The sequence below is a fragment of the Schistocerca americana genome, chromosome 6, assembly GCF_021461395.2.
Source record: "Schistocerca americana isolate TAMUIC-IGC-003095 chromosome 6, iqSchAmer2.1, whole genome shotgun sequence".
NCBI lineage: Eukaryota > Metazoa > Arthropoda > Insecta > Orthoptera > Acrididae > Schistocerca > Schistocerca americana.
In genome coordinates this window covers 41,107,257-41,121,519 of record NC_060124.1, presented here as the reverse complement: position 1 = coordinate 41,121,519, position 14,263 = coordinate 41,107,257, and the positions used below count along the sequence as shown (strand labels likewise).

General features: G+C 35.9%; 1 protein-coding gene across 1 annotated transcript in view; it reads left to right on the top strand.

Annotated features, from left to right (window-relative positions):
* Positions 1-11,696, top strand: part of LOC124619343 (protein CASC3-like) — a 110,752-nt gene extending 99,056 nt beyond the window's left edge. Inside the window, exons 10-11 of the mRNA XM_047145660.1 lie at positions 6,969-7,349; positions 10,501-11,696. Coding sequence (XP_047001616.1) covers positions 6,969-7,349; positions 10,501-10,641 — 522 coding nt within the window. The 3' untranslated portion in view covers positions 10,642-11,696. The remainder of the gene's footprint in view (positions 1-6,968; positions 7,350-10,500) is intronic.
* The last annotated feature ends 2,567 nt before the right edge of the window (positions 11,697-14,263 follow it).

Below are 14,263 nucleotides of genomic sequence, written 5' to 3'. Positions count from 1 at the left end.
AGGTTTTAGGCAAACTGTGAAGTATAAGTTGTTTGTGAAAATGTTATATGCTTTTACTAAGTGTTCTATAAAATTCTTAGGCATTGTACAGAATGACCAGTACCATTTACGAAAAGTGTTAAAAGGGCACAAGATGAGATGCCTTTATTGATTAATACAAAACCCAAAGAACAAAACTGAAACAAAGCATAGGATATTCTTATTGGAAAACAAAGAAAGCAGAACTAAGATTGAAGTACTCTCTTTTCTTCTTCACAAAAGATTGTTTTAAATATTGGCAATTTGATCTTGTACATTCAATTCTGAAGAATGTGAACAGAATGTTGTTAACCAATAAAACACAAAGAAGAACTGGCATGACCCATTTGTTGCAGCAGGGAAGGCTTGAATGACATTTTCAATTGCACTTAATTTTCTTTTTCACACAGAGGCGCATCATATTTTGGCATTTCATGTTGCATGATCATTGGCCACTTTCTGGGGACTGATTAGCTGCAGATTGGAGAGTTATTTTGTGGTCAGGAACGTCTTCAATTCTCATTGAGTTCTTTGTACATACAGTGAATTCTGATCTTGAAAAGAGTTGCTTCAAGATTCCTCCTGTGGTTCCAAGTTGGTAAAAGCTATTTTCTGTGTGGTTCACAAATGCAAACAGATTGAATGAGTCACCCTGCCCTTTGTCAACATCGGGATTCAAAACTTTCACATTGGTACCAAAAGGCACAGGAGGAACTTTTTTGTAATAATCCTTATCATTTCGTGACTTAAACCTCAAGGTTCAGTTTTGACTCCGTTTTACTTTCAATAGCGTTCTCAATAGTGAAGCAAACACTGTATGAAATGACAACCCCATAACCTTCTACTTGTCACGCTCATTGTCTTTAGGAGAAATGCACAGATGGCATGAATGTTTCGGTCACACTTTTGTCGTGTGATATATATATATATATATATAATGGAAGGAAACATTCCACGTGGGAAAAATTATATATATATTGTCTTTATATATATATATATATATATATGCTCTCCTCTCATCCTACCTGTGTATATATATATATATATATATATATATATATTGTCTTTATATATATATATTGTCTTTATATATATATATATATATATATATATATATTGTCTTTAAATATGTCTGCTTATGTCTGTATGTGTGGATGGATATGTGCGTGTGTATACCTGTCCTTTTTTCCCCCTAAGGTAAGTCTTTCCGCTCCCGGGATTGGAATGACTCCTTACCCTCTCCCTTAAAACCCACTTCCTTTCGTCTTCCCCTCTCCTTCCCTCTTTCCTGATGAGGCAACAGTTTGTTGCGAAAGCTTGAATTTTGTGTGTGTGTTTGTGTTTGTTTGTGTGTCTATCGACCTGCCAGCGCTTTTGTTCGGTAAGTCACCTCATCTTTGTTTTATATAATATATATATATATATATATATATATATAAAGGGGGTCTTCGGTGACTACAGAAATGGAAGGCTCTTCAATAATCATGGCTTCATCACTGTGTTGGTTTACTCAATCATGGATTGCATTCTCATCTATGTCTTCTGCAGGGAGCTGCGCCTCTTGCATTGATTCATCTAGTCTTTCTTTCTGGTGTTGTGTTGTTTGTGACCTCTCTGTTGTTTTTTTCCAGCTCTTTCCCACTCTCTACTTTTTGTATAAGACGACGATGTCAAGAGACTTACTCTAGCTTTGCAACTGAACAGAGCTTCGTATGGCATTTTGTTAATCCCAGAATGAAAAGCTCTGTTTTTCATAAGTTCGACAAACCACAGTCCATCACTTCAGCATCTAGCTTTTTTTCTTGCATCCAAGTACACAGCGTATTTTCAATGTCCTGATTTGCTCTTTTGATGCACCCCTGACTTTGAGTGGTGTGGCTTACCATGGTCAATCTTCAAGATGGACCAATACTCCTGTAGGCTGTATTCTTGAGATTTTCTGTTTTGTTTTGCAGCAAGGAACACACAGGAGACCAAGCAGGAGTGTACAAGTTTATAATGGTCTACCAAGATCTTCTCACTATGTTTGTAGTTCTCAGGGCTCTAAAATCCAAGTGAGCAGAAGAAGTAGCCTACAATTTCATCGACATAATTTCATTGCTTGATGCTCCAATGATGCTACAGTCTGGGGAATTTGCAAACAATGTGGTAAACAGCCTACAGGAGTATTCATCTTTAATCACTACTACATTCTCAGGAGTCACTGGTTCTGGTAATTCTTCATTATAACTAACAGGCCTGGTTGGAGAATCAGGATATTGCATTTCCCACTGAGAATACCAGTAGTGTTTGGTGGATGAAAATCGTATGTTTTGTGGTCCACTGCTTCTCCCACATCATGGAAGCAGTAGAGAACATGTGATATATATCAGGATTGGACTCAAAATCGATGAGATTAACCTGACAACAGCGGCTGAATTCTGAAAAAAACATTGGCTTGACTACACAAAACCTTTTTGCTTGTTCTGCCAAGGCTCACAGAGGTGAACGTGCAGCTCAGTATCATATGGGTAATGTTCTTATACTTCGGCGAAAGTTCTTCCAACATCCTGTCCTGCCTTCCATGACCAACAGCCAAATGGCCCTTATGGAGTATGTCAGATAACTAGGAGTTCACAACATAAGTTTCAGTAGCACTCATACCATCTCTAACGGATTAGACCAACTAAGTCTTTTTCTCGACCATCATTACGTCATAGTGTTTCGGCAGATGATAGTCCCGCTGTTCCTTCTTCATGGTCATCTTAGCCTTTCTCACATCATAGTCTAACTTTTGGTAACTGGTTTCGGTTAGGAAACCACAGTTTTTAGTAGCATTGGCTCTTACTCGAGATAATTCATCGCAGAACCGTTGTTGCATGTCAGCATGGCGTGATTCCTGTCTTAGGACTACACTCTCTCCTGACATGGTGATACAAGAACAACAGGGTAGGATGAGAGGAGAGCATCTGTGGAACTTCAGCCAGATGCTATACACTGGAGAACTAGTATAGTGATATCTGTGGCGTGTTAGTTGAACGTCGTACGACAATAAGCTGTCTTCGCAACCGTTAAACAAAGACCCGAACACCACCACAAACAGTAGTGGTGAGGGGAAGAAAAAGGCAGAATTTGGCGTATTATATACGTTGCCAGGAGAAAATCCAGCTAAGTATACAATGCCTTGTCAGTGTATAAAAATCAATCTTGTTCTTATTTTGACATTCAATTTTAGACATTTCATATACATTACATAGGCATTCTGAAGAATGCCATATTTTACATATTGCCAGTAACATGTCCATAAAACTTCAGTCTTCTTTTTCTGACATCTGTTGTGAGATTTTATTAGTTGTTTGGTTTGTTTTTTGGCATTATAATCTGAAACCATCTTCTGTTCTTCTGGGGCTGAATGTCTTTCAGAATTTTGCATTGTCCTTTTAGGATATCTTCCAGATCACCTTTTCTGTGGAATGAAGAATTTCACTAATGTACAAGACTTCAGGTTTAGTAACTGTATCATAGTGCCTGATTTTCATGTGTATGGACATAAGTTTCTCACTATAGGTGTAGTAGATTGTGCTGTAAGCTCTCCTAAGCTTTTGCATTCAAATTTTTTGTGCCATTTTCTCTCTGCCTTGTAGATTCAAGGATTTCTCTCAAATACAAGTATTGAACTTTCTCTCTTTGTCCTTATTTTGTGATCAGCTTTTGATCAGCTGTACCCGGTTATTTGGAGGAATACTTGAAAGCCAACTCTTTCAGTCAATTGCTTGAGAGTTTCTGTCTTTTTAATTGCAGTCATCTCATTGTCTGCTAGTATTGCTGGGTCATTTGCGAAAGTTGGACAAGAAATTGGGATGTCACTTTTACGTCTACCAGGTTGTACAGGTTTTCAATAGTTTTGTTTTTAAGTTCTTTTTCCCACTCTCAGATTACGGCCCAAAACCAGATTAAAGATGATAGGAGACAGACCACTCCCTGCCAAACATTGATTTTGATCAGCAATAGTTCTGACACAACACCCATGAATTTTGCTATAGAGGTTGTATTGATTAGTATTTGTTTGATGAATTGAGTGTTTTTGGGTGGAGTCATTGTTCTTTGAGGATGATAAGAAGGGACTGCCTATTGACTGAATCACACACCTTCATTAAGTCCATCCACAAAGGAGAATACGATCGAACTGTTCCTGTTTTTAAACTGAATATTTGTTCAATACAGTTTTCACTAGTGCAGAAGCTCGTTTGGTATTCCCCAGTTTTGTGATAGAGTTGCTTCAGAACTCTTTGGAGGAGGCATGCTTACACAATTTTGTATTCCCTTATAGCTTGCAGAAAGGAAATAGTTCTTTAAATTTGTGTTGTAGCCTTAATTTGTGCAATGGGGGAATTAGGACACATCCCTTCAGATAAACACAGAAATCCCAATAAAAACACCACCTGAAAATATAAACCCACCAACAATCTTTGAAGTCTGCAAAACTTTGAGAGAGCTCAAGACCAACAAGGGATGAAGAGAAGATCAAACATTTGCAGAACTGTTGAAACATGCAACAGAACAAGCGAAGATATATTACACTGCTGCACTGAAAATCTGAAGAACAATCAGAACATTGGACTGCTTACATTATACAAAAAAGGAGGAAAAAACTAATCCCAGTAACAACCAAGGGATTTCCCTCTTGGATTGCACATATGAAGTATTGTTAAGAATTCTATACAGTCGCTGTAAAGTTCAATTTGAACAAGAGCTAAAAGACTACCAATGAGCATTCACATCCCGGGGAACACATCTGGAAAAAATAATCACTGTAAAATTAGTAATTGTTATCTACAAAAGAAGTCAAAAAATGAGAAATCATAACCTGTGTAAGATTTCAGAAAACCTGTCATTGTATTCACGGATCTACAAAATCAGAAACATTAAAAAAAATTTTGACTACATCCCTGATTTTAAAATGGTAAATAAACCCTCCCAAAATTCAGAGGAGAACTGTCTGAGCCATTTAAAATTAAAGAAGAGCTAAGATGGGATTATAGTCTATTACCAGTACTCTTCACCTGTGCTCTGGAATACTTGATGACAGAATGGTACGTACAAGAAAAATCCTATGGCAATACAGATTGTGACCAGGAGAGATCAAATAAACTTAAATTGCTTGGGATTCACAGATGATTTTGTGTTACTAGCTAATAACATGAAAGTAACCAGAAATCAAATAATAAGCCTGCAAAGGGAAGCATTGGTTGGGAAGGGAGTGAGACAGGGTTGTAGCCTGTCCCCGATGTTATTCAATCTGTATATTGAGCAAACAGTAAATCAAACAAAAGAAATACGGAGTAGGTATTAAAATCCATGGAGAAGAAATAAAAACTTTGAGGTTCGCCGATGACATTGTAATTCTATCAGAGACAGCAAAGGACTTGGAAGAGCAGTTGAACGGAATGGGCAGTGTCTTGAAAGGAGGATATAAGATGAACATCAACAAAAGCAAAACGAGGATAATGGAATGTAGTCAAATTAAGTCGGGTGATGCTGAGCAATGGCAAGGCAGGCGTTTCTGAAGAAGAGAAATTTGTTAACATCGAGTATAGATTTAAGTGTCAGGAAGTCGTTTCTGAAAGTATTTGTATGGAGTGTAGCCATGTATGGAAGTGAAACATGGACTATAAATAGTTTATACAAGAAGAGAATAAAGGCTTTCGAAATGTGGTGCTACAGAACAATGCTGAAGATTAGATGGATAGATCATGTAACTAATGAGGAGGTACTGAAAAGTATTGAGGAGAAGATGAGTTTGTGGCACAACTTGACAAAAAGGAGGGACCGGTTAGTAGGACATGTTCTGAGGCATCAAGGGATCACAAATTTAGCTTTGGAGGGAAGTGGGGCGGGTAAAAATCGTAGGGGGAGACCAAGAGATGAATACACTAAACAGATTCAGAAGGATGTAGGTTGCAGTAAGTACTGGGAGATGAAGAAGCTTGCACAGGATAGGGTAGCATGGCGAGCTGCATCAAACCGGTCTCAGGACTGAAGACAACAACAACAACAACAACAACAACAAGCCTGCAAAACACAGCACAAAAAATAGGACTCCAGATATCATTAAAAAAAAGGTTAGATTGGAAGATCAGCAAAACAAAACATAAAATCTCAAGAAACTGAAGAAGAAAATTATAGGATTTAAACTAAAAGAGACAAATGTCAAAGTGAAAAGAGTATTTATGGATGTGAAAAGACGAAAAAACTTCAGAATTGCTTGAAAATATCTGAGGCAATACGGAAAGAATGAAACAATAGTGCCCTACACCAGTTCCCTGTACTTGTCTTAGTTAGCATGATTAACAGTAAGGTAATTAATGTCCTTGTTTTATGTTCCTTGTGGACATGTCATTAGAATTATAGAGAGAATGATAATGCAGTGTATAGTGATCTGACTTTGTAAACTACGTATTTTCGCTGATTAGCTATTTCTCATAATTGATAACTTCATTAATATTTCTCATAAAACTCCTCATGTTGCGGCAACTAAGTCACCTTCGAAAGCTCTATAAAATGGTATGTTAATATTTTTTACATTTTTACTGTGTTGACTGCTTTCTTTGCAAGTCTTAGTTACATTCATTACCATAGTCTAGAAATCACATTGTCATACTAGATGTGTGATCAACTGTTCTTCTCATTGGGGATGTCAAATCTCTGTGTGATAGCACATCCTTCCTTGCGCTGCATGGAGACCTCACTTCAGGGCAGGTTTCCAGAAAAATTATAGCCATGCTGAAGATGTTTGCTTACTGAGTGACTCCTAACAATAGTTCATACCTGATCCTTTCCTATAACCAATAAGTTGTGGAAATAAGCCGTTTATCAGTTGCTAGAAAATTAAATTAAAATGATCACTTGTTTGTGTATAAATGTTTACTGATTATTTGTAGATGATGTAATATTTTTATTATTTGCAACAGGCTCCAGGCCAGCCGCCAGAGCTTTTCCAAGCCCAAGGAATCACATATTATAGCACAGAAGAACAAGTGATGTCACGGCCACCGCCTGTAGCCCAGAAACGCCAGCGTGCAGCTATTCCTATCGTTCCGCCACCAGAAGGAATGTCGAAGGGTCGTGGCCGCTTACGGGACAGTGACATTGGTGTTGCGCCTGATCCTGGTGCAGGTGGTGATGTCACAGTACCTCCAGTGCAGGATATTCAGATTTCAGAGCAAGACCAAGAACCAACCCCAACTGCAGTTACTGACCAGTATGCCGATGCACCTCAGGATACTACATTAGTCCCAAGTCCAGCGCCAGCTGAGAGCATTGTTACTGCTAACGCAGCAATAGAACAGGAGGTTCGCTCATAAATATACAAACTTGTAGCTGTATAATGTAATGGTGGCTTAGGTTGTTCCCTCTGTCCTTAGTTTATGTTGCACTTCCAGCTTGTGGTTTTTGTTTATGCAACCGCTTGTATTATTGAAATCCATATATTTTGAACAGTTGTTCTGCATAGTTATCCAATAAGTAGTAATGCAGTAAAGTACTTTTTATGTAGCGGTGGTGATAGTGATGCCTTTTATTTATTTATTTGTGTAATTTGTATTTTTATATTTATTTTATTTCCTACATTTTAAGCCTTCAGTTTTTGTTTTGTAAGAATATCTGTTCTGGAAAGATACTGACGGTGTGTAAAAAATATATATACATATATATTTATTTATGGCTGTTACACTCATTATCATATAGGTATGGTTAATAAATTTCTCTAGATCTCTCATTTACTTAGAGATTCATAACACTTATCTAACACTTATTTATTCATTTGTGATGTTACAGAGAGTTTTGGTCTTTACAGTTTTTGTAGAACTTATTCAATGAACATTTTCTTTTTGTACTGAAGTTGGTTCTTTTTGTATATTCCTTGTTTAGAGATGCAGGCGGTAAATAAGTAATAGTAGTTAACTGGTCATTGTGTGTAAGTATTGTCAGTCCCTGTCATTGGAAATGGGGTAATTACAGTTTTTGCCAGATGTTAATAAGTTTCAGGCACTAAAAACATACTAAGCAATACGTCAGTAATGTGTCTTTTCAAATTTACATTGTATAGAAGCTTATCCACTAGACATGAATAATTTGGATGTGTGTGTAGTTTTATCCCTTTGTGTATTAAGCTTCTTAGCAATTAGTCCAAAATTTTTTCTCAGTATTTTTTATTTTTGGGGGTATTTGCTGATGTTTAACCACATTTATTCATTCAAACACTGGTATAATTTGAACATAAAGATGTCTCATTCAATTAATATAATAAATAGATGTGTAGGGTACAACTTGATTTGGCAAATGCCTGTGGTTTCTGTAGGATTACACTATTCAGAATATTTTGAACAATTCTTTAAAACATATTTATTGTAGTCTCTGATAGCATGAAGGTCATTCTTGCAAGGAGTGGGTTTTTGAGAGAGAGGAAATGAAGCCCATAATTGTGTAGTCTATTCAGTAAACAGAAATAATTCATATAATTTTTCCAGCTTATAGAATCCCAAAAAGAATGTCTTGATTTTGCTAAGCACCAGAGTTCGTAACTGATTACATGGAAAAAGGTGTTTAATAGACTAGGTATTTGAATGCTCCTCAGTGTGTCTACACTGGTTATCATGGATTTGGTAGCATTTCTGGAGAACAGCAATTAAATTACAGTGATATTTTGAGAGTTGCATTAATTTATACTTTTTCAGACTAGAAAAAATGCCAATATTTTATGTTTTATTTATATTAGATTAAAAATATTGACACATTCTTTTGTGAAGTTATCTTTTATGGCTTTGACATCAAGCACCAATAAAGTTTCTGTAAATAATTTTTATTCGCTCAAGTCTGGAGCGAATTTAATTCATGTTATCAATTTTTCACATATTTATCTTTCAGTTAATAATAATATCCTATTTTAATGTAATTAGTTATGTAAGATTTTTACATTTTATAGTTTAAAAACTTGAATTTTTTAATGAAAATTTATGCCTCTTTCATTACATGAAGAAAGGGTAGATCTTGAGTATTCTTTTGTTGGAGAGAGGGGGGTGGGGGGGTGGGAAAGGAGTGCAGATACTATTAATTTTTTAAATATTAGTGCTTCCAATTATTGCAACACCTGTTGTTTCGCTGCTGGTATATATTTCATTCTCAAGCAGATTTGCTGCCCTTCACATGAGAGAACTATGTATGGATCTCATTTTCCTAGCATGTTCTGGATAGAAACTAATGCATTAGAAAGTGTCTACTGCTGTGGTACTCAATACTAGGACAGTTGGCAGACACTATGTAGTCTTCTTCTACCTTTTTGAGCTATCAGTAGCATAGAATGCAACATAAAAATAAACGCATAAAGATTTCAGAACTGGCACATTACCAGAAATATGCTCAACATCATAAATTGGTGGAACTATTGTGAATATGACGTTATAATGTTAAGAGTGTAGTAAGAGTAAGAAAACCTGGTTGGTGCACAGCATACCTTTTCTAAAGTTAAACTTCGAGTGTGTCTCATTACCTTTATCTTAAAATATAGGTGTTCTCAATAGAGATTCCCTAATCACCTGGGAAATGAAAGACAGAGATTGATTTCCATTCTGCTGGATACTACTGTAGATTAATCTAATTGTTCTTCTCATCTTTTTCTGACTCTAATTTGTTTTGCTTCTGAGGTATTGAACAACAAAATAATAATTCCGTACAGTCAAAAGCCGTTTTCCTAATACGCAGTTTATGTTAATGTAACAATTTTATCTGTCTTCTTTCATTTTTGACCATCTCATTTAACCGTTAAATTAGTTGCTGTCTGCCAATAGACACACTGAAGATAAGGAAGAGATCTGGCATTGTGATTTACCATCATTTTTGTATGCGGCAGCTTATGTTCAATGAGCATATCTTCCTTCTCTCTGTGCCTTTAAACGAAATACTAATTTATTCCACCTCATCAGTAGGTTTTTTCACATACTACTATTTCATTAGGTGTAGAATTGGTGACCTTTTAAAATGGTTGGAATTGTTTGGCTTTCAGAGAATAATCTTGGTATTAGTGACTTCAAGGCTGATATTCATTGATTTAATTAGTTGTATATTAAAACAGAACAACTTTTACATCTACTCTTATTGTTAGCAGTATTTCACAACATTTATATCTGTGTATCTCCTACAAACATTTGATTAGACACTACATTTGCCTTGCAGCAGCCTACTAAATGCCCCTAGGCTGTAGTGATGTGTTTCACAGTGTATTAATAAAAGATCACCTGATGTCAGTAGATAAAATATGCAATAAATAAGTGTATCTGTCATGTCATGTTTCACACATATATTTTTGCACAAAAATGTTTATTTTGCTTTATGAAATATTGTAGTTTCTTTGAATCCCCATTTGTCGATTGTAGCGCAATGAAAATATTTTGTATGTTTACTGTTTGATTTGTAATTTTGTTAAGCGATATTTTTTTCTGTTTTCAGTCTTGTTTGTATTGGGACTCTACCCAGCTTCATAAAATATTCCTGTGTGGTCTAGAAAGAAGTATACCTGTAGATTCAAATCCTTTTCTCTTTGAGAATTACATCATTAATGCAAGTATTGCAGCTCCTTATTTGCAGTAGCGTAGTGGAAAGAAAATGCTTTTAAATTATATTTGCAAAAGAATCATGACAGATTTGCTGTAAGCTATTTAGAATCACATATTATTATGTTAAATTTTCTGTACTGTTGTCAAATTACAGTTCTTAAGATAACTTACTTACAAGAATGAATGTATTATTCGATGCAAAACTATACTTGTCATACAGACTAGGCAATTGTAGCTGTTGCTGTAAGAAATGAAGTGTGAGTGCTTCCCAGGAATCTAAGAAATTATAACACAGCCTGGCATTTCCCCCCATGTGCCATTACACAGGGTCCATGCATGTATAATGGCACTGTAGCTTTCAAAGTGATACATGGCAGAGAGACAAAGACGAAAGGAAAGATGAAAAATTTTTGTGTTTATTCCGCATATTTGTCATGATTATGAGTGATTGCCTTCAGGTTGTTTTAGTTTTGGTGGATAATAACAGTAACATAGCAGTAAAATTGTTGTCTGAAATATGTTAAATAGAATATGGTTTTGGTATCACTGATAGGAGCAATTTTACAAGTGAAGTCATTTTTTATTTACAGTTAACACATACAATTTATTGTACAGAAAAAAGTCATGTGAACAATGTCCATATGAAAAGACAACATTTCACCTATTAGTTAAAAATAATTGTTACAAGCAAATATTATTTAATATCTTGTTGACAATGTTTTACTTTCTGTAATTTATTTATGATATACTCCATGCAGAATGGATTTCATTACTGATGTGGTTGACTACTAGTTCCTATTGCTTTGTGTTGTACAGGTTCTTTGTTTTTCTAATATTGTACAGATTGTACTTTGAAAGTTGTTCTGTCACCTTGTTGGTAGTGGAATGTATTTAGTTAATGAGATTCACTTTTCAGATGTGCATTATAAATGTCAATAATGTAGACAAAAAGAAGATAACCTCTAAATATAAATAAAGTTGTCAATTATAATAACTTTATTAGCTACAGAATATCTCAGTTGTTAAGGTCTTTGGATTATGCAATTGAACATTTTTGATTATGAATAAAATGATCACTTTTTGACAGCATACATAAGTTCCATGTTTTAGAGACAATATGTATATTGTTATAGAATTATTTTTTTTTTTTTCATATTTTGCGTGTAGCAGTGTAAGTTTCAACAAAAGTATAATTTCAATTCATTGTCGTACATGGTTAATAGGTGAGTCAAAAGCCTGTAATACAGGATTTGAAGTGTATTTTTCGAAGGTGTTTTGTAAATTTAAACTTAAGCAAAAAAGGTAAAAGATGAAAAGTTCAGTGTAACTATAGAAATTCTCCTCCAGTCAGTACAAGAAGACAAAATAGCACAGGGTTTTACACCACTATATACACAATAATACTTGCTAATGAGGAGACTGACTTAGCAGACATGATACTAATAGTATTTTATGCTGATGATGTGTTTAACAGAGCAATTCTATTTAACATTTTATTACATTTATGAAAGATGACACACTGTTTTATTCACAAATGGCAAAATATTCAGCCATATCCACACATGACACACCACTAAGTGCAGTGTAAAAAAAAAAAACACAGAACAGCGCAGAATGTTTGTGAATGCACAGCAATGTTCCATTGTGCCTGCGTGTGTCAATAATAATGGAAAATGAGATATGTCATCCAAACATTTCCTTTGATGTATTGATGCTGCACGAAACTTGTTCACTGACGTGCAGAGTGGAACAATTTGAAGTCCACCCTATATGTGCCATGCTGCACTGAACTTCTGTCCTCGGTTTTGTGCAGCACGGCTGGTGTGGATGTGGCTTTTGATGTCAGATCCCAAGTTGTGACAATATTGATAATGTTCGTCAGTGTTGGAGAATCAAACTGGAACATTACTACAGTTTGTATCCTTTCCACGACAGAGATAAGTCGTAATGTTGACCCAGACACGTGCCGGATCTCAGCTGCATTTCTTTGTAGCTTCAGAAACTCTTCTACATGCATGTTGTGATATCATCCTAACTTCCATACCTGCTGGCATATAAGGGGCACTCTTTTCCTTCAAAAGTAGGTCAAGAATTCTAGATGTGTCCTATATGTCAGTAGGCAGTTGAGAGAGGTACCTATAAGCTCCGTTTCTTCAAAATTTCTATGGTTCAGCTTGAAGTAATTCATTGTTAGCTTCCTTGTGAATTTTGAGCATTCCAGTTGTATAGTTGTTAACGGTTTTTCTATCGTTTGTTCAGACTTCAGTTATTCTTGTGTTCAGTGTGGAGATCGTCTTGTGTTGTACTTGTACTGTGGTTGTATTTGTAAACTATGAATGAAAAATGACATCGCTGTACTATTGCATTAAAGCTGCAGGTCCATGCATACACTAAAGAGCATGGAAACAGGCCTGCAGAAAGGTATTTCAGGCCACCCCCAACTGAAAAAATGATAAGAACTTGGCGGAATCAGGGAGATGTTTTAAAGAAAGTACCTCACGGTAAAGATAATCTGAGAAGTGGAACTTTTAAATGATCAAAACTTGAAGCAGAACTCGATATTTGGATTTTAGAGAACAGACAAGCGGGAATTTCAGTTTCTACAAAAATCATAATTCATTGAATGAAAGCAATATCCACTAACAAAGGTTTACTGGATCAACATCATGATGTTAAAATTTATGAAGAGAGATTGGCTTTGCGGTTGGACCAAGACAAATGTGTCACAGAAGATGCCAGTGGAGTGCGAAGAAAAAATTGTTGAATTTCATTGATTTCTCGCTGATGCAAGGGAAAGAGAAAGTTTGAACTTCCGCAAATTGGAAACGTGAGAGACTCTGCTAACCTTTGATGTCCCTCCTAACAGATCTGTGCATTCCAAGGGCACAAGAAGACTCATTACACAGTCATTTTATCCTGCTGTGCTGATGGAACAAAACTGGGCGCCACTTTTGATATTTTAAAAGAAAGAGGGCTTCCTAAGGAGCAAATGCCGAAGGGAATGTTTGCCCATGTGCATGATAAAGGCTGATGGATGGAGGAGAAATGAGGTGGATGGATAAATCTGGCCAGGCAACTTGGAGGCCTACTGAAGAAGCCTGCCCTGTTAGTATGGGATCAGCTTCGTTCTCACAGAGCAGAAGATGTTAAAAATAGACTGCATGAATTGAAGAGTCAGTCAGCTGTATTGCTGGGCTAACTAGTTTACTTCAACCATTCAACCATCGGATGTATGTATCAATAGACTATTTAAGGGACTTATGAAGGAGTAGAATACATGGATGAAATCTACAGATTTTGAAACTGTACTGCCAGGAAGGATGAAGAGACCCAGCATTGCTCAGATTTGTGGCTCAAAGCTTCGTGGGAGTCTATAAAAACTGGAATAGTGATTAAATTGTGTAAGAAGTGTGGAATCAATAATGCACTGTATCACACAGAGAATAGTTTCAATGACGATTCAGATTCTGATATAGCAACTTCAAGTACTTTTTCCTTCAGCTCTGAGAATGAATTCTGTGGATATGAGGATGAAAATTAAAAGGTGAGAACTTTCTTCTGTGTTTATTGCCTAAATATTTGATATACATGCACATATATGTGGAATAATAGGTTTGCAATAGGTGTATTACGTGAGAAATTTTTTCCCTACAAAA